Consider the following 19,715-nt stretch of genomic DNA (forward strand, 5'->3'; position numbering starts at 1 on the left):
GGGTGCCAGCACGTTCAGGTTCTGGTGAGGACCCACTTCCTGGTTTACAGACAGCTGCCTTCTTGCTGTGTCCTTACATGGCAGAGAGAAAATGGGAGCAACTCTCTGGTACCTTCTTATGGGGGTACCAATCTCATCATAGGGCTCCATTTTCATGGTCTCATCTAAACCTAATTAGCTCCCAAGACCCCACCTCCCAACACCATTACTTTGGGGATTAGGGCTTCAGCTTAGGAATTTGGTGGGACTCCAACATCTAGTCCATATCACTCCTCCCTCCCCCTCCCCCTGGTCCCTGGCACTAATGTACAGAGGTAAAATATTTGCATTTTCTAGTTCATTTATATGAAATATTCAGAAAAGGCAAAAAAAGTTTATGGACACAGCGGGTAAGACGAATGGTTGCTTAGGGTAGAGGTGGGAGAAAGGGGGAAATGGGGATTGACCGTTAATCAGGGGTGTTGTAAAATTAGATTGTGGTGATAATTGTGCAACCCTATGAATTGTACGCTTTAAATTGTTGAATTATGTGGTGTATGAATTACATCTCGATAATGCTGTGAAAACACAAGCACACATTCTGGAGTTTCTGTTTCAGTGCTACAGCCAAAGTGCCGCAGAGGCTCATAGGGTTCATGCGTCCTGAAAATGGGAACACCCAGCAGGTGCAGCAGGAGCTGCAGAGGAAGCTTCATGGTGAGTTACTGCTTCTGGTCACTCACTGTGCACGAACCTAGTAAAGAGTTCTATTAGTTGAATAGAAAATAATGCACATCTCTCACTAAGATCTTGTTTGTGGTAACAAGTATTTTTTATTAAAATATCAGTGTGATTGGGGAAAGTGGACAGTATGGATGTCATGTATTTTCATAACTTTCAGCCCATTTTTTTCCCATCCTCCAGAAAACATGATACACACCTTTTTTTCTTGGAGTTTTTTAATTGTAATTTCTATAACATAAATTTACCATTTTAACTACTATTAAGTGTGTAATTAGTGGCATTTAGTACACATTGTGCAAACATCACCACTATCCATTTGTAGCACTTTTTTCATCTTCCCAAACTGAAACTGAATCCCATGAAACAGTAACTCCCCACTTTACATTGCCCTCAGCCCCTGACGATCAACCTTTTTTTCCTGTCCCTTGAATCTCCCTGCAAGTGGAATGACACAGTATGTACCCTTTTGTGATTGGCTTATTTCACTTAGCATAATGTCTTCAAAGTTTATTCATGTTGTATCGCATGTCAGAATTCCCTTCTGTATTTAAAACAATAATATTCCAATGTGTATATACCACTTTTGTTCATCCATCCTAGTGGATACTAGGATTGGTTTAACCTTTTGAGTACTGTGAACAGTCCTGCTCTGAACATGGTATACAAATGTAACTTTGAGTCCCTGCTTTTAATTCTTTTGTTAAATACCCAGACGTGGAATTGCTGGGTCATATGGTAATTCTATTTTTAGTTTTCTGAGGCACTGACATATTGTTCTCTATAGCAACGGCACCATTTTACATTTCCACCAGCAGTGCACAAAGGGTTCCAGTTTCTCTACGTTGCACCAGTTATTTTTCAGTTTTTAAAATAATATCCATCCTTATGGATGTGAACTGGTATCACTGTGGTTTGATTTGATTAGTGACACTTCTTTATAGAGTTAAAAATGTGAATCAAGCCCTGGCTAGTGCGGTTCAGTTGGTTGGAGTGTTGTCCCGTACACTGAAAGGTTTCAGGTTCGATTTTTCTGGTCAGGGCACATACCTAGGTTGCAGGTTCACTCCCAGGTCGGTGTGTATGTAGCTGTTTCTCACATTGATCTCTCTCATTGTCTGTCTTCCTCCCTCCCCTCGCTCTAAAATCAATAACCATGTCCTCGGATAAGGATTTTTTTTAAAAGTGAATCCGGTTTTTGGTTGTGTTTTTATCTATTTAATAGTAACTAAAGAAAGAGTAAGGGAATTAAAAAGTTCTCATTATCATCAATTATTCCAGATATGAATTGGAGGAATAATGAATTATTGCTTAAATTTTGCCTGAGGTTTAATTTTTTTGTTATCTTGTCTTCTAGTTTTTGAGCCAATTATTATATTTGCTCATTAAGACCCGAGGTACTTTCTTTCCTTCGTGCTGGCCTTCGTTTCTGTTCACTATTTGTAAATTCTTTTTTCAGTACTTCAGTAAGGCCTTCAGCCTGACCATGCAAGCATTATGCTGAGGATTTACACAAATAGGAGCATTCAGATTGCTGGCAGTAATCGCTGAAATGACCCCTTCGTAGAGCAATCTGGTCAGACCTAGTAAAAGCTGAGAAAGCCTCCACACTCACAGCCAGCACTTTCCCTTCTAGGAACACAGCCTGGAACAGTCTACCTGACTTTTTCTCACAGTAAAAAACACATCTTACATTATGGCCCAGGTGTTTAAAAGCAAACACGCAACTGAAACAACACTTTAGGAAAAAACTCTACCTGTTTTACACTCTAAATTTTTCCCTTTTTTATTATATTTCCTCTTTAAGAAAAAATAAAAAGCTATATTGAGTAACTGAATTTGATTTTATGACTCATCAATGCATCCTAGTCTAGGTCTAAGAAAGTCAGTCCTAGCAAAACCTCACTGCACTTTCCCGGAGACCTTTTCTAAGGGTATTTTATTGCTATAGTTTTAGTAAGAAATCTGGAAAAAATACAAATATATGTCAGGTGGACAGTGGACCTAATTGTAGCCTCTTTGCACAATAGAACACTCAGCAATTAAAATAAACATGCTAGATTTATATTTATTGCTATGGCTAGCTTGCAAAAATATAACTGATGGAAAAAGCTGTGGTGTAAATAAATTATTTAAAAACAGCAATGCTGTTATTGTTTATGTGTGCACACACAAATGCACATGTGTATAATAGAGGATAAGAACATGAAATCAACAACTCGTGCTCATGGTTGCCTGTGATGGGAGAGGGAGAGGAACAATGAGGATTTCACCTTAATAGTTGTTTCTGTTTGATGTAAAATGTTGTACTTGGAATAAAACAACCTATGTCGTTTGATAAAACTTTATTAATTGTATTTGTAATTAGAGGCTCAAGTGAGTGAAAAGATTTCCCTTCAGGCGATCCAGCAATTGGTCCGAAAATCGTACCAAGCTCTGGCTTTGTGGAAACTTCTTTGTGAACATCAGTTCACGGTCATTGTGGGTGAACTTCAGAAGGTAGGGTGTTTTTGTTCCTGTAAGACCATACCGTTAATCCTCTGCTCGGTTTGTTTCTTTGGAGTGAGCTTTAATCTTACACTTTGGTTTGGAGGGGATCATTTCAGAAGCATTTAGGTTATGATGAAGTTAGTATGTCATAGGAAGAGTGCACTAAAGATTGAGGGCTTCACTTTGTTAGAGCCTCCATTTTTTTGTTTGTTTTTATATTTTTATTGGTTTCAGAGAGGAAGGGAGAGGGAGAGAGAGATGGAAACATCAATAATGAGAGAGAACCAACCATTGATTGGCTGCCTCCTGCAAGCCCCACGCTGGGGATCAAGCCCACAACCAGGCATGTGCCCTGACCAGGAATCGAACCATGACTTCCTGGTTCATAGGTCGATGCTCAACCACTGAGCCATACCAGCCAGGCAAAATCTAATATATTTTATATCAAAATAATTTTCTCTTATCCTTCAAAATCATTCCTCTAGTTCTTTTCAGTAAAGTCCAAAGAATTGTTTTGTTTGGTGCTTTTATTTCTTTTAAATACATACTGTAAAAAAAACACCCTTAAGATAATTATGAAAACTTTTCCATACCAGGTAGAATAAGTTCTGTTGGGAGGTAAAAAGAAGTATCAGCCCTGGCCAGGTGGCTCTGCTGGTTGGAGCCTCATCCCGAAGGTCTGGGGTTTAATTCCTGTCGGGCACGTGTGAGGCAAATCACTAAACAATCATTTATTCTAGTAAAAATTACCTCAACAATTTGAAACTCAATTTTAACAAGCAGATTTGTTGAAAATGAGATTAAACTCCAACACTAGAAAGCCTTGAATAATAGAATGCTAACTTATTTTGGAAAAAGGGACATAAGCCCAAGTTTTTTGATGTAGCTCATTGACCGTTTTCCTGGTCGTGACTGAAGTCAGGAGACCTGGCTCTGGCTCTGGCTCTGGCTCTGGCTCTGGCTCTGGCTCTGGCTCTGGCTCTGGCTCTGCGGGGTTTACTTTCCTCGTTGGTAAAGTGAGCCATTCGGACAGTGGGTTCTTTCTCAATTCTGTATGATTCTATGATCATTTCAAAAATGTGTTAGTTTGTATAGTTTTTGTGTGTTGTCTCTTTTGAATTATGAAGTCTGTTAATGTTTTGGTTCATTAAAGAAATTTGATTCTGTGAGGAAATATGATCTTCCTGTGTAGTTGATAGAAGGAAGGATTCTTTTTATGCTCCTAGGAATTTCAGGAGCAGTTGAAAATCACCACCTTTAAAGATCTGGTCATCCGGGACAAAGAGCTGACCGGGGCTTTAATTGCTTCTCTGATCAACTGCTATATCAGAGACAACGCTGCCGTGGACGGCATCAGCTCCCACCTGCAGGACATCTGCCCCCTTCTGTACAGCACCGACGACGCAGTCTGTTCTAAGGTGGGAGGCCTGGGCGCCTGTTTCAGTGGGGCTTACAGAAGAGGTTTCCCGCTGTGATGAACAGCACCCTAGAATTGGAATCAGGAACCTCCTTCTTTCGCCTAATTTATACCTTTGATAGGTTTCTGAACCTCTCCTGGCCTCTGAATCCTCGTCTGTGTAAGAAAGGGGTTGGAATACCTGGTTTCTTCAAGTCCATATATATTTAAGTTTTTCATAAAGAATCTTTGATGGTATTTCTAGGCCATATTTAAAAAGACGATGGTTACATATGCCCCTCCTTAGAAATTAAGGAAATTCTCTAAGACCTAAAGTTAGTCTGTAATGAATCAGAGTTAATTGGGCAATTTTTATTGATCCTTTCCTACAGGTGGAAGTAATTTAAAAAATCAGTACCGTGTGGACTGCCTGCTGACCAAATAATGTATTGACTAGACAAGAGATTTACCAGAGAAAAAGCTATCTTGCTTAACAGTTGTCAGAGGAATTAAGAATAGCTAGGATTTTTTTGGTCAAAAACTTTTCTGCCTAAAATTAAGAAGAAGTAAGTTTATAGAGTTGTTTTTATTATTGATTATAATAAACCAGATGTAAACTTAGACACAGACTAAAACTTACGTTGACAGCATCATCTGTCTGCTTGATATTATATCTTTTTAAGTTCTTGTCATTTCTCCTTCAGGCAAATGAGCTTCTCCAGCATTCCCGACAAGTTCAAAATAAGATTGAAAAAGAAAGAATGTTGAGGGAATCGCTGAAGGAGTACCAGAAAATCAGCAACCAAGTGGACCTCCCTAATGTCTGTGCCCAGTACAGACAAGGTGAGAGGCGCCCTGTTCCTCCTACCTGACCGGGGCCAGGTGACTGCGTGCCTGGAGCAGGAGGCACGGCTCCCTTCAGCTCGCGGGCCCACGTACGGCAGGAAGTTCATTCCTTGTCTCAGTTTGTGGTGGCTGCACTGACCCCTGAAAAAGCTATAGTGCTCTTTCGTATCATCAGATACGTAACTTTTTAACATTGGTGTTTCAGTCCCCGTCCCGTTACACTACTATCTGTATAAGGTTGCTTTCTGCGTTACGTTTAATTTTAAGATGCTTAAAAGTTTTGATTGATTCTTAAAATATTACCTTCCTACTCTGTTTAAAATGTACTTAAAAATTAAATCTCACATAAAAGTAGTAACGCTTAGCCAGGGGTATTGTTTTGAATCCCAGGATTTTTTTCAACAAGAAACTGAAACTCTCTGGTTGGTTCTTTTAAATACAACGATTTTTTTCCAGTGAAGAAAATATACTTAATAGCTGTCTTTTAGGAATGTTACAGCCTTGTTCTTTGATAGACTCTCCAGAAATATTTTATATGATATTGTCATCAGAGTGAATGGTGTATATTAGAAACAAAATGATCTGGAGTATTTTTCTAAGGGCGCTAAGAACAAAGCGTGTCCAGCTTAACGTGCCTCCGTCTTGTCCCCTCTCCCCGGCAGTGCGTTTCTATGAGGGCGTGGTGGAGCTGTCTCTCACTGCTGCCGAGAAGAAGGATGTGCAGGGCCTCGGGCTGCACTTCTACAAGCACGGGGAGCCAGAGGAGGACCTCCTGGGCCTGCAGGCTTTCCAAGAAAGGCGCGTCTTAGAACCGGAGACCGTGTGACCGATAGTATTGGGGGGGATAGTGCTCCAACTGCACCCTTATAAAGCTCACTTATACTTTCACTTTATCCGTTTATTTGTTTATCTGCTTACTATAAGATAGTAAGGGTCCTGGGTTTGATTTTTTTTGAGACTCTATTAATGTCCATTTTAAATGAGATAACTTACTTGGAAACAAAACTGACTTCTTCCCCAACCCCATTTCTGATTCTGAGTGAAGTATTTTATTTTGTAAAAGATAATTTTTAAATGTTCACAAATTAGTAGAGACTATTAGAAGAAAAAAGTGAATGTCCATAAAGGAAATATATATTCTAAGATGTGCTTTTTGTTAATACATTCATTTTTATGACTTTACCCTTTTATGTTTAACCAAATGCTTCTCAAACCTATTGAAAAAGTATATGAGCCCTAGCCGGTTTGGCTCAGTGGATAGAGCATTGGCCTGTGGACTGAAGGGTCCTGGGTTCGATTCCGGTCAAGGACACATGCCCAGGTTTCGGGCCTGATCCCCAGTGGGGAGCATGCAGGAGGCAGCCAATCAATGATACTCTGTCATCGTTGATGTTTCTCTTTCTGCCTCTCCTATCCTCTCTGTAATCAATAAAAAAATTTTTTTTTAAGTAAAAGTATATGATTTCTATTAATTTTAATACCAAATATATACATATATTCTCCAAAATAGTCTTTCAGTTCTTGTGTGTACTTAAAGAAGATAAATCAGTTACTGTGTAATTAATGGAATTGCTCCTTTTCCTTTTTTTTTTTTTTTCCAGATTAAACAGTTACAAGTGCATTACCGACACCCTGCAGGAGCTGGTGAATCAGAGCAAGGCTGCTCCCCAGTCGCCCAGCGTGCCCAAGAAGCCGGGGCCTCCGGTGCTGTCCTCGGACCCCAATATGCTGAGTAACGAAGAAGCCGGACACCACGTAAGGGACACCGCGTATTTTCATTCTAAAAACACGTGTGTTTAGCACTTCTGTGTGGTAGTACTAGCCTAACCATCTTGGGAAAGGTAGTGACTCTTAGAACATTGAAGAATTCTTGATTTCTTACCAGGGGTTAAGCTCAGGGTTCATGGTGTCCAGACCCTTGATCATACTAATTTTTTCTTTCTTTATTTTAGTTTGAACAAATGCTTAGATTGTGTCAACGATCCAAAGATGAGCTCTTTAGTATTGCCCTTTATAATTGGCTAATCCAAGCTGACCTTGCAGATAAACTGCTACAGGTAAAAAATGGCTTTTTATTCCAATATTATTAATTTCCCAGTGGGTAAAGTAGACCATTGCTCTGATTTTCTTGTGGGACGGAAATCACTGGGTTGTGAATTAGGAGACATGACCTTTCTTTTAGCTCTACCGTTAAGTCGCTATGACATCACACCCTAAGTCTGTGCTTCTCATTCTGTAAAATGAATTCGTGGCATTTGATCATTTCAAGGATGCCTTTTAGTTCAGAATCTGAACTTAGTAGCTGTGTTCTCAGGGTTTATTAAAAGATTTATCATTGGCCCCTGCTGGTTTGGCTCAGTGGATAGAGCATCAACCTGCGGACTGAAGGGTCCCGGGTTCGATTCCAGTCAGGGGCACATGCCTGGTTGCAGGTTCGATCCCCAGTAGGGGGCGTGCAGGAGGCAGCCAATCAATGATTCTCATCATTGATATTTTTATCTCTCCCTCTCCCTTTCTAAAGTCAGTAAAAATATATCTAAAAAAAAGATTTATAATTAGATTACAGTGAATTCTTTTTATCAGCCTAAGTAACTATCATAACAACTATTTCATGAGCTGTGATAAAACCAAAATAATTTATAATGAGAAAATTTACCCTCTCTTTTATCTGTTGTTGGATTATAATTTTGCTTATATATCCATAAAATAAGGAACACCTGTGGTTATCTTTAAATGTTATATTTACTACGTAAAGAGCAAGTAGGTGGTAAGAAAATGTCTCTGGGTTACTGTACAATTTCCAGTTCACGTCCCCGTTTCTGGAGCCACATCTATCCCGAATGGCCAAAGTTGATCAAAACAAAGTTCGTTACATGGATTTGCTCTGGAGGTACTACGAGAAGAACAGGAGTTTCAGCAATGCTGCTCGCGTCCTGTCCAAGCTGGCTGACATGCACAGGTATGGCAGTAGCCTCACTGTGAAGAATGGTTGTAACCCAGCTATATCTAGTTACATTTAGGTTTCATAATTTAAAGAAAACTTCATTCAGGTTATACATCTATAGAATTTGTATGCTTTTATTTGAATTTATCTGAAGTTTTCTCTTTACCTAAGACGTTTTCTGTTGAACTGTCTTCTAAATTCTCTAAAGTATATCTTTGGATTCTTCCTACCAATGAGTTAATTATTACTACTCTTAATTAAAAGGACAAAAACTACTTAAAGTTGTTAAATGTTTTACCAGTTCCAGGCTAATTGTCTATACTGACATTGAGTTAAATTACTGAAAAGGTCTTAAAATACTGTTGCCCGGCTGGTGTGATGGAGCGTCGATCCATGAACCAGGAGGTCATGATTCCATTCCTGGCCAGGGCAGATGCCTGGGTTACTGGCTCGATCCTGAGCAGGGTCATCCAGGAGGCAGTCGATGCCAATCAGTGATTCTCATCATTGGTGTTTCTCTCCCTCTCCCTGTTTCTAAAATCAATAAAAATATATATTTTTAAAATCCTGTTAAGAAAGCATTGGGGTTTCTAATTAGATTATTACATCAAAAGACTGTAATAAAATTGTGTATATGTGTGTGAAGTAAATGTATAATTAGAGAATTTCTGAATATTTTGTAACAAAAATTAATCATGGTTTTAATCCTCAACCCAGGATATGTTTATTGATTTTAGAGAGAGAGAGAAACAGCAATCGATTCCAACCTGGGATCCAGCCTGCAATCTGGGTATGGCCCTGACTGGAAATTGAACCCGCCACCTTTTGGTGTACAGGATGATGCTCCAACCACCTGGCCCACCTGGCCAGGGCATAAGGGATATTCTTAATTTAATTCTAGGAGAATTCAAGTTTTACTATCCTGAACTGAAGTTAAGTCAGAAGTTACTTCTTCAGTTACAAACATAAATATTTATTTGTTGCCTCCAGTTGTAGATCTCTCCTACTAGAAATCTTCTAATAATTTTTTCAAGTTTCAGATTGTGTTTTATGTCCATTTGGTCTAAAGTAGTACATCAGACTGATGTGTTTGTATTTTGGAACCTTAAGAATTCACATAAATAAAAATCACCGTTTTTCCCCCAGCACAGAAATTTCACTCCAGCAGCGGCTGGAGTACATTGCTCGAGCCATTCTTAGTGCCAAAAGCTCCACTGCCATCTCCTCCACAGCTGCCGATGGGGAGTTCCTTCATGAAATGGAAGAAAAAATGGAAGTAAGTGAGGAAGACACTTCAGCTTGGTCCTCACTGACAGCATAGTCGCATGTTCTTCCTCCCTTCTTCCCCTAGCTTGTGGTGGGTCTGTAGCAGTCAGTTTTGTTGATTTTTGTTTCTTCTGCCTTTATTTTTCATTTATTTTCATACCTACGTGTAAATTGTAAAAGAGTTTAATGATACAGCATTTGGGTCATAGGATATTGCTATAGTTTACATTTTTCTCTATGGCACTTCAAAAAGTTTTTTCCCAACTGTTCCAACATGGAGCAGATTATATCACATTCACCATTTATTCTGGAAGCTAGAAAGTAGATGCATGGAATGGAGTAGGCTAAACGGCCTTAACTAAGAGACTCTAGTTGACAGGTGGCTTTCTTCCTGCTGGGTTTCGGGATCCAAGTTCTATTCTCTACTATTACCTGCGGCTCTACTTTTTCTTCAGTCAGAGGGAGGAAGGGAAGAAAGCATGCCAGCAGCACAGTCACTCTCTTAAAAACCTCTGCTCTGACGTGACATGCTTCATTTTCACTGGGTTCCTTTGCAGGGAACTTAGGCTCATGTTCAGACCTCCCTGCGAGGAGGCTGGGAGGCCTCGCCATTCGTCTGGCTGCGGTTCTGGGAGGAGCTGGTGTGGGTGGGCAGTAAAGACTGAAATCTCTCATGTTGAAGATTTCAGTAGAGCTGCTATTCTGTTATGGTAGAAGTCTTCATTAATACATTAACATGATCACATGAAGTCAGATACTGGGAGTCATTTCTTTGAGTTCCTGTTGATTTTTCATAATGAAATCAATACTTCCTTTTATCGGTCCAAACTAGGTTGCTAGGATCCAACTCCAGATACAAGACACGCTACAAAGGCAGTACTCCCATCATTCTTCTGTACAGGATGCAATTTCTCAGCTGGATTCTGAGCTAATGGACATAACTAAGGTAATGAAAAGCCCAGCGAAATTCCTGTAGCAGTCAAGCCGCAGTCGCCTAATACCTACAAATTCCTTGTTTCTTCTGCATTGTACTTTTTGTTCCATGGGGAAGAGTAACCTACCTCCACAGAGTAAGATAAGCCATCCTTGGCAGCATGTCCCCGGGCAAATCACTGCTGTGGTGTTTGACTTGGAGAAAGAGCTGAGTTCCTCTTTCCAGGGCAGTGACTGTAGAGAACCTATCAGCGTCAGTGGGGCTTGGGTAAAACTCGAGCCTGGTCTTTGATTGCCTCACTTCTTGTCTTGAACAAGTAGCCTCTTTATCTCCCCAAGCCTCTCTGTGTCTTCTAGCAGTTCTTTCCTCATTCACTCTTGGACATGGCTTTGGCGCCCTTAAGCACCCTGAGATTTGCCAGTGTTCCCGTGATTCTGCAAACCTTGTGTTAGACAACATTCATTCTAAAAGAAAAGTCGTTGTGACATCTTCCAGCCAAGAAAAAAATGCACACGGGCTGAATCTGTGTGGATGTATTTGCCAGTCATTCGCCACTTTTAATCCATAGCTATGAGCAGCTGTACATCATCATGTTTTTATTTCATATTTTAGGAACTTCAGATAAAATCTATGGTTGTTTTGAACTTTCAAGTCGTTTTTCACTATTAATTTCTGGACCCTGACCTCTGATTGGATGTATAACGTTGACATTTTCTCCTACAGCTTTATGGGGAATTTGCTGACCCGTTTAAACTTGCAGAGTGTAAACTTGCAATAATTCATTGTGCCGGTTATTCAGACCCTATATTGGTGCAGACACTTTGGCAAGATATCATAGAGAAAGGTAAGTGAGCGCTTATAGGTGCACGTAGCATGCGTTACTTAGTGACGTGGTGGAGGGACACGGCTGCTAGTGGCTCAGATGTCCAGGGCTCAGGCAGCTTGAATGTGCCTAAGCAGAGCGTGCAAGGCGGGAACCTGGACAGGGCGGAGGGTGGTCCTCCAGAGCAGGATCCAGCGAACATTGGGGAGGACTCTCAGAGTGTCATTTCAGGTTTGTGCTGCTGCTTAGTAAGCGAGACTGGGACCTTCTCTCAGAATCTCCGGGCCCCTGCCCTGGTAAGACGAGAGTATCTCAGAAACTAACAGGATACAGGATCTGCTCATTCTATTCAGTGAACATCAGTTCTAGGGTTTTCATTCCTTGAAACAATAAAATAGCCGATTTGAACACTTCACATTAAAAGTCATCTGGGTTTCTAAGGACATGTCTCTGTCTTTCAGAACTGAATGAAAGTGTGGCACTGACCTCTTCAGACAGAATGCACGCCCTTAGTCTGAAGATTGTCCTCCTTGGCAAAATGTATGCGGGCACACCTCGCTTCTTCCCGTTAGGTGAGCAGGAACGCAGCTGGCCTGCATCTTTCTTGTCTTTCGATGGTTTTCTTCATTGACATGGAAAAATAATTATCTTTAGAGTGAAGTTGCATCTTTGAGCAGTTGAGTTCTACTTCTCCTAAAAGAAAGCCCTCCACAGAACAGCAGGATTTGTTGGTGAATAGCTTGGTGTGGAACTTCCTTTGACTGACCTTCCAAGTGCATATATCTATCTTGGGATAGTGATGGCTAATAGACCATCGGGATAATATTGTTAAAATGGCTGGTGTTTTTGTGAATGGCTAGTCTCTGATTGATTCAACTCCTCTTGTTGTATTGAGGGCATATTTTTCTTTAAAATAGTGGGTAGTTGTCTTAAAAAAGTAATACGCTAAATATAATCATTATGTAGGTGGCCGTAATTATTACGAATCATTTGTCAACCTACCATATTTTCTTCAGCTTTAAAACAATAGAATCAACAAATTTATTTTTTTAGTCCTCACCTGAGGATATTTTTTCATTGATCTTTAGAGAGAGTGGGAGAGAGATAGAGAGAAACATGGATGTGAGAGAGACACATTGATTGATTGCCTCCCACTCACACCACAACTGAGGCCCAGGATCGGATCTGCAACTGAGGTATGTGCCCTTGACTTGGAATCAAGCCCGAAACCCTTCAGTCTGGGGGTCAACTCTAATCACTGAGCGAAACCCGCCAGGAAAACCATCTCTGATTTAGTGTTCCTTAGGCATGGTAAGAAAGAAAACCATGATAAGCATACCCTTATTTCTTGTAAGTACAGTACTACCTGCTCTGACGTTTCATTGATTAGAAAAACATATATATGTGTATACATATATATTGTAAGTATATGAAACTTGACAATTTTAATACTAAAAAGGCCACATTCTGCACAATTCCTTTTGAGGGTATTTCTGCTTTGACTCCGAATTTTAATTTCGGGCTCTATAAAGTGTAGGGTGGAAGAGGTCTTCCTTTTTCTGTCAAATGGCAAACAGGCTCCAGGAGACTCCAAACTAGAACAAGATTGGCGTTTTTAGAATTTTTATTCCTATCCGAAATCTTGGTAAATTCTAGGGGAGACACAAGCCCAGTGGCACCTTTTCAGTGACTCCCTTACCCATGGATACTCACATTGGTAGGTCTCAGATTTCAGGTGTCATGATAGGAATTTGAATGTTACTGTTATGTCTTGTGATACGACAGGTAGTAAAAAGTGAAAATGGGTTAGCACATTAAAACGATTAAAGTAAATGACTTGTAGTAGCCTTTCTTCTGAAAAGCTGTTAAATCGAGGATATTGTATTAATATGTTAAAGAAATGTCAACAGTGGGTTCTCTCCAATAGTGGGGTTGTGAATGGTCTCTATTTTCTTGTACCTGCCAGTATTTTCCAAATTTACTAAATGTACTTTTTTCTTAATAACTTTAAAGTGTATAATTCAGTGGTTACAGCGTACTCAGTTTTGTAACCATCACCACAATTAACCTTAGATCATTTTCATCACCCCAAAAAGAAACCATGTAGCAGCCACTTCTTACTTCTTCAGCCCTAGGCAACCACTAATCTGCTTTCCATCTCTGTAGACTTGCTTATTCTGGTATATGTCTTATTTTTATTACAAAAAATTTTTTTGAAAAAATTTTTAAAGGATTTCCCCTTATAAACTGCTAATTTATGAATAAGGCCTACTTTTTTTTTTTTTAATAAACCTTTATTGTTGAAAGTATCACATATGTCCCCTTTTTCCCCCCCATTGACCCCCTCCAGCTTGCCTCCGCCCCCACCCAGGCTCTCACCACCCCATTGTCTGTGTCCATGGGCCATGCATATATGCATATACGGTCCTTGGTTAATTACCTCCTGCCCACTCATCCTTCCCTCCGAGATTCCACACTCTGTTGCATGCTTCCATGTCTCTGGATCAGCCTACTTTTTAATATCAAGAATTAACAATCCTACAACAATACAAAAGTAATTATGTGACATGAAGCTTGTGATAACTAACCTTATTGCGGTAAACATTTTACATTATGTGTGTATCAAATCAATCATGGCATTGTACACCTTAACCTACACATTGTTATATGTCACTTAGATCTCATAAAGCTGTGGGAAAGAGTTAACCATCCTGATCTGATCTTTCTTCCTCCCCAGACTTTATTGTGCAGTTCTTAGAGCAGCAGGTTTGTACTCTGAGCTGGGATGTGGGATTTGTGATACAGACAATGAATGAAATTGGAGTGCCCTTACCCAGGCTGCTGGAAGTCTATGATCACTTGTTCAAGTCACGGGTAAGGAAAATATGAAATAAAAGCATTTAGTTAGTTAAAGTCCAGTAACTTTTTCTAGATATAGGAGTGGCGTTTTCCAATTGCATGTTTGTAAGTTTCTCATAATCTAATACATCAGAAATTTGCTTCATTGGTTTAGTATCAGAAATTATCATAATTCATACTTTTAAAACCAATGAGAGTGGCTTTGCCATATATCATGATAAAAAATAAATATCACTTTTTAATATTAACACAATAAATTCTTTACTCTTGGAATAGGCTAAGCACATTACATTAAGAATCATCATGTACTTTAAAAGAAAATAACTGAAACTTGGGGTTTGGGGTGCAGACTTTTCTTCCCGTGGGTTCTTGTCCTCACGAAGTTTGAAGAATAAACTCGCGGACAAAAAGCCTTCTTTAATAAAAATGTAGAAGTTTATTGGAAGCAGATACAAACTCCATCTGGGCATGGCTGTCCCCAGAGGGGCCCCCCCAATGGGAAAAGCCTGCTCTCTCCAATGGGAAAATCAAAAAAATCCCGCCTCGTGTCCCTCTGTCTCCAGGTAATATATGCTACAGTTCTCTGTTGGAATCTGACATTTTTAATTGGCCCCTTTCCTTAATTTGGGACGCCCCTGCTTTCCTCATTGGTCATTCTGCTAAATGGTATTAGTTTCAAAGCTCAAAGCCCACGTGGTGCCCCCCTTCCCCCCTCCCCCACCCTTATCTTGCTGGTTGGAGTTGCCTTAGATCTCCCAGCTGCTCAGGCCAGAGATACCCCATCTGTCTTTAGTTTATGGCTGTTTTAATTGCTCAGGCCAGAAATGTTTCCATCTGCCTGGACCCCCTCTTCCTGTGGCATTTCTCTGTCCTCTGTACAAGTAAAATAAGCACCCTGCATCTTCAAGTCTCCATCTATGTCTTCCTCTCCCCTGGACCCTCCTCATTCCCTAAACCTTCCTAATTAAGCTACCTAGCTAACCCTTTCAACTGTATTAACTGAAACCTCATCTAAAATATCAATGTTTAAAGGTTTTTTTACTGATTAGACCAGTGATTTTCAACCTTTTTCATCTCATGGCTCACAAAACGAATTTCTAAAGTTCATCAGCACACCAAAAAGTATTTTTTGCCAATCTGACAATTTTTATTGATTTATAAAAAATGATAATAGTATTTATATACCCTTTTTGCTCCAACATGACTTCTTTTTTTTTTTTTAATATATTTTATTGATTTTTTTACAGAGAGGAAGGGAGAGAGATAGAGAGTTAGAAACATCAATGAGAGAGACACATAGATCAACTGCCTCCTGCACACCCCCTCCTGGGGATGTGCCTGCAACCAAGGTACATGCCCTTGACCGGAATCGAACCTGGGACCCTTCAGTCCACAGGCCGACGCTCTATCCACTGAGCCAAGCCATTTAGGGCTAAAAAAAAAAAATTTAAGTCATGTTGGCCCTAACCGGTTTGGCTCAGTGGATAGAGCATCGGAAAGGGTGTGCAGGAGGCAGCTGATCTATGTGTCTCTCTCATTGATGTTTCTAACACTATATCCCTCTCCCTTCCTCTCTGTAAAAAATCAATAAAAATATATTTAAAAAAATTTTTTTTCAATATGTTTTTATTGAATTCAGAGAGGAAAGGAGAGGAAGAGAGAGATAGAAACATCAATGATGAGAATAGTTGGTCGGCTGCCTCTTTTATACCTCCCAATAGGGATTGAGCCTGCAACCCGGGCATGTACCCTTACCGGGAATGGAACCATGACCTCTTTGTTCATAGATCAACGCTCAACCACTGGTGGGGTCAAAGTGACTTCTTTAAAAAATCAGGTGCCTGTACTTGTATATAAAGATTTCTGGTTCCAAGAATTAACCAATCAGATGCAACCTTATTATGCAACATGATCAATAAGATGAAACTATTATGACCTATGTAGTTATGGGGCAAGACAGGGCATTCACACCAGATGGCCATTGTGTTGACTGTTGTCATTTTTTTTATCTGACAGTCTAAGGGAAGAGAGGTCAGTGCCCCTGACTAAATAGTCAGGTATTGCATGTTTAAAAACATTTTGTGACACACGGGTTGAAAATCAGTTATTAGACTGTACATTGTAATTTTTGTCCGATGGTAAAAGATCCAAATAAAGCCTTGTGAACTAGATCGTGTCTTTTATAGTAGCATCATCAAAATGTCCATGTGCTTTGAAGGTATTTGTGTATCTCATTTAAGCCTCACAATGAACGGTGATGGAAATGAGCAAGTAGTATTATCCCCTTTTCTATTGCATCTGACAAGGGCAGAAATCCTATATAATAAAAGCGGAGTATGCAAATTGTCCCCTCAACCGGGAGTTCGACCAGGGCCCGGGGCTGGCTGGGGGACGGGAGAGAGAGGCCCGGCCAGTGGCGGCAGGGACAGGCGCCGGAGGAAGGGAGTACCCGGCTGGCAGCCACTGGGACCCTACCAGTGCTCGAATTTCATGCACTGGGCCTCTGGTGTTAAATAATCTGCTCAACTCACATGGCTAGTTAACAGGTAAAGACAGAACTAGAACTAAGATTCTTTGATGACTAATTTAGTCGCTCATTTACAATATCAGACTAAGTCTGCATAGGTTCATCGTAAAAGTGATGTCACAGATGATAGGAAGAGATGGGTTGTTTCTCTTACCTCTGCTTCCTAAACAGGACATTTACATGCTCTACAGAGCAGACTTATATATCCGATATTCCTCAAAATAGCATCAAAGTGCAGTTTTCAGTATTGTTCAAATATTAATCATAACCAGAAAGTAATTTAGTAACCACATAATGTTAAGTACCTGTTTTAATATCAGTACATTTTGCTTGGACTCTGATGGCTGTTTTAACTAACATAAATGGTTGAACAGTCAGTTGACACGTTTGCCTTATAACTCACAGTGTATATTTTCTATATAGGATCCATTCTGGAACAGAATGAAGAAGCCACTGCACCTTTTGGATTGTTTACATGTACTATTGACCAGATATGTTGAGAATCCTAGCCAGGTTTTAAATTGTGAGAGGTAACTATGAATTAGATACTGCATTATTAAATGCTTGTAATAAATACCTGGATAACAAATTTGGAGAGAATGGGGGGAGATACTATGATTATAAAGAAGTATAGGAGATTTAGGCTCTTTTTATGTTAATAAGAACTATTTGAATGATACTGATCAGCATTTATTAAAGAAAGGTTAGAGGTTTTTTTCTATTTTTCAACCCTTATCTTGAATTTTTTCTACAAGTGAAAGAATATAATTTATGAATTACTTCTAAATTCCTTCTGTTTTGAATTAGTGACCAAGGACAGTTTAATTATGATTTTGTGATATTATTGGCCATTTTAAGATATAATTGTTTTAAAAGGCTAAAAGATTGTGAAAAATATTTATGGGATCTTCCTTTACTGCCTCTTCATTATAATCATCTTTAAAAGAAAAATGGTGGTTGTGTGGTAATCCACCTACCCCCTGAGTTTCCTTATTTGTTTGCCATTTACTTAAATCGCATGATCCTTGCGCTTCTGTGAGGGAGTATCAGGAAGGTTAGCAGAAGTTGGAGGGAAGAAATGTTTATAAATGCACAGATAGTTGATCTGGTGTCTTTGCCTTGCAGGAGAAGATTTACAAATCTCTGCCTGGATGCTATTTGTGGTTACCTGGTTGAGCTCCAGTCTATGAGCCCGTCAGTAGCAGTACAAGCCATCACGGGGAATTTCAAGTCTCTTCAGGCTAAATTAGAACGGCTTCATTAACTACCCTCATGTATTTTTATCCACACGTTTTGATCTGTAAAATAAAATCTCAGCTTGGTCCAGATATCAAGTGCTCTAAATCTAAGAAATTGAGAACAATTTTAATAGAAATGTGTTTTTAATAGGTGGCTAGTGTCTACAAACAACACATTTACCAGATGAATTCTTTTTTACTACTTTGTTTTATAATGAGGTTAAAAAACAATTGAAGTTAAGATTTTTATCTTCTTATTTCCACAAGGATAAGAAATATTTAGAAACTCTTATTTTGAATTTTACTGCAGGCAGTAATTTTGAATTTACAATATTCATTTTTAATTTAGTCCAAAGATGTTGATAGCAAAATTTAGATAGGCTAGCTGAGCAGGCCATTCGCATAATACTGGATTCTGCAACAATCCTTAAATAGGCACACAAACACTCTCTTTAAAATGTATTAAGGTTTGGGTTTATCCTTGGAAAGAAATTTCCTCCAACTACTAATTTTTTCAGTTACAATTGAAGATTAATTTTTTGAGCAGGTGATAAACTTGTAACTAATGTTCTGTCTTGAAAACCTATCCAGGGAGATACTGTTTTTCCTAGTGTCTACCTAGTTCTTTGGCCTTGTGACTGCTGATTCTATTAGGATAACGGTTCTCAAATGGTGTGCACCAAACCAGTACGCCAGCACATCTGGGGGTTTGTTGGAAGTTCAGATTATTGAGCCCATTCTCCAACCTGCTGAATCCATAACTCGGGGTGTGTTTTAACCAGCCCTGTGGGCCTGCAGCACATGCCAGGCTTGTGACCCACTGCGTTACAGGACACAGCTAGCTGCTGGATTGTGCTTCCTGTCAGAGCCCTCCCCCTCCTCCCCCATCAGTCACCACACCAACGGCTTTTACCCAAAACACACACTATGTGAAGCAGAGTTGTTGGTAATGTAGTTCTTGGGCTTTAAGAAAATTGGAATGACTGAACCAAATGCCCCAAAGTCATGGCGACGACGAGGGAAGAGAGGACCAGGGCTAAGACACGGACTCCTCTCCTCACGTTTATGCTGCCACGAGTGCTTGCCTTCTGTCTGTTCTCACTAATGCCTGACTAACAGCTTTTAAAATACATTTTGGAAATATTTTCTTTCCACTTTTATTTTCCCCCCGAGATCATGAGTTGCCCTTCCCGTATTTATTCTCTTAGAATTCAGCTCCCTTTCTCCTATAACCTCTGATTTATAATATTTACTAGAATGTTAAAATATACAACTACCTCATATTTTTTAGATTTTCAATTAAATTTTTTTAATGTGGAAAATGAATGTATGCAATACTTGGTTAATTCTGTAAATTTAAGATTCTATCATGTCTACTTCAACTGAAAGTCTTGCTTAAATATTAAAATTTAGCTATAACACCAGTTCTAGATATATTTATAATTTTGTTTTATATATGTGTGTGTTATACATAACATTATATATTATTAACTATATAATATATGACAATATATATTTATAATATATAACTATATATAATACATGTAATATGTATTATATATAATATACTAATATGTGTAACAACATATATAATGTATTAACTATATATAATATATACTTCTATATAACAATATATCGTATTTATAAAATATAACTATATAGTTTTATTTTA

The 19,715-nt window shown here is 39.2% G+C and overlaps 1 protein-coding gene across 1 annotated transcript in view; it reads left to right on the forward strand.

Annotated features, from left to right (window-relative positions):
• Positions 1–19,462, forward strand: part of NUP155 (nucleoporin 155) — a 45,181-nt gene extending 25,719 nt beyond the window's left edge. The window contains exons 21-35 of the mRNA XM_079760032.1: positions 599–696; positions 3,089–3,219; positions 4,437–4,628; positions 5,311–5,449; positions 6,115–6,250; positions 7,054–7,207; positions 7,405–7,509; positions 8,257–8,411; positions 9,543–9,672; positions 10,495–10,608; positions 11,320–11,440; positions 11,881–11,991; positions 14,157–14,293; positions 17,229–17,335; positions 17,931–19,462. Coding sequence (XP_079616158.1) covers positions 599–696; positions 3,089–3,219; positions 4,437–4,628; positions 5,311–5,449; positions 6,115–6,250; positions 7,054–7,207; positions 7,405–7,509; positions 8,257–8,411; positions 9,543–9,672; positions 10,495–10,608; positions 11,320–11,440; positions 11,881–11,991; positions 14,157–14,293; positions 17,229–17,335; positions 17,931–18,069 — 1,969 coding nt within the window. The 3' untranslated portion in view covers positions 18,070–19,462. The remainder of the gene's footprint in view (positions 1–598; positions 697–3,088; positions 3,220–4,436; positions 4,629–5,310; positions 5,450–6,114; positions 6,251–7,053; positions 7,208–7,404; positions 7,510–8,256; positions 8,412–9,542; positions 9,673–10,494; positions 10,609–11,319; positions 11,441–11,880; positions 11,992–14,156; positions 14,294–17,228; positions 17,336–17,930) is intronic.
• Positions 19,463–19,715: the final 253 nt, after the last annotated feature.

This window comes from Cnephaeus nilssonii, assembly GCF_951640355.1.
Source record: "Cnephaeus nilssonii genome assembly, chromosome: 2".
NCBI classification, from domain to species: Eukaryota; Metazoa; Chordata; class Mammalia; order Chiroptera; family Vespertilionidae; genus Cnephaeus; species Cnephaeus nilssonii.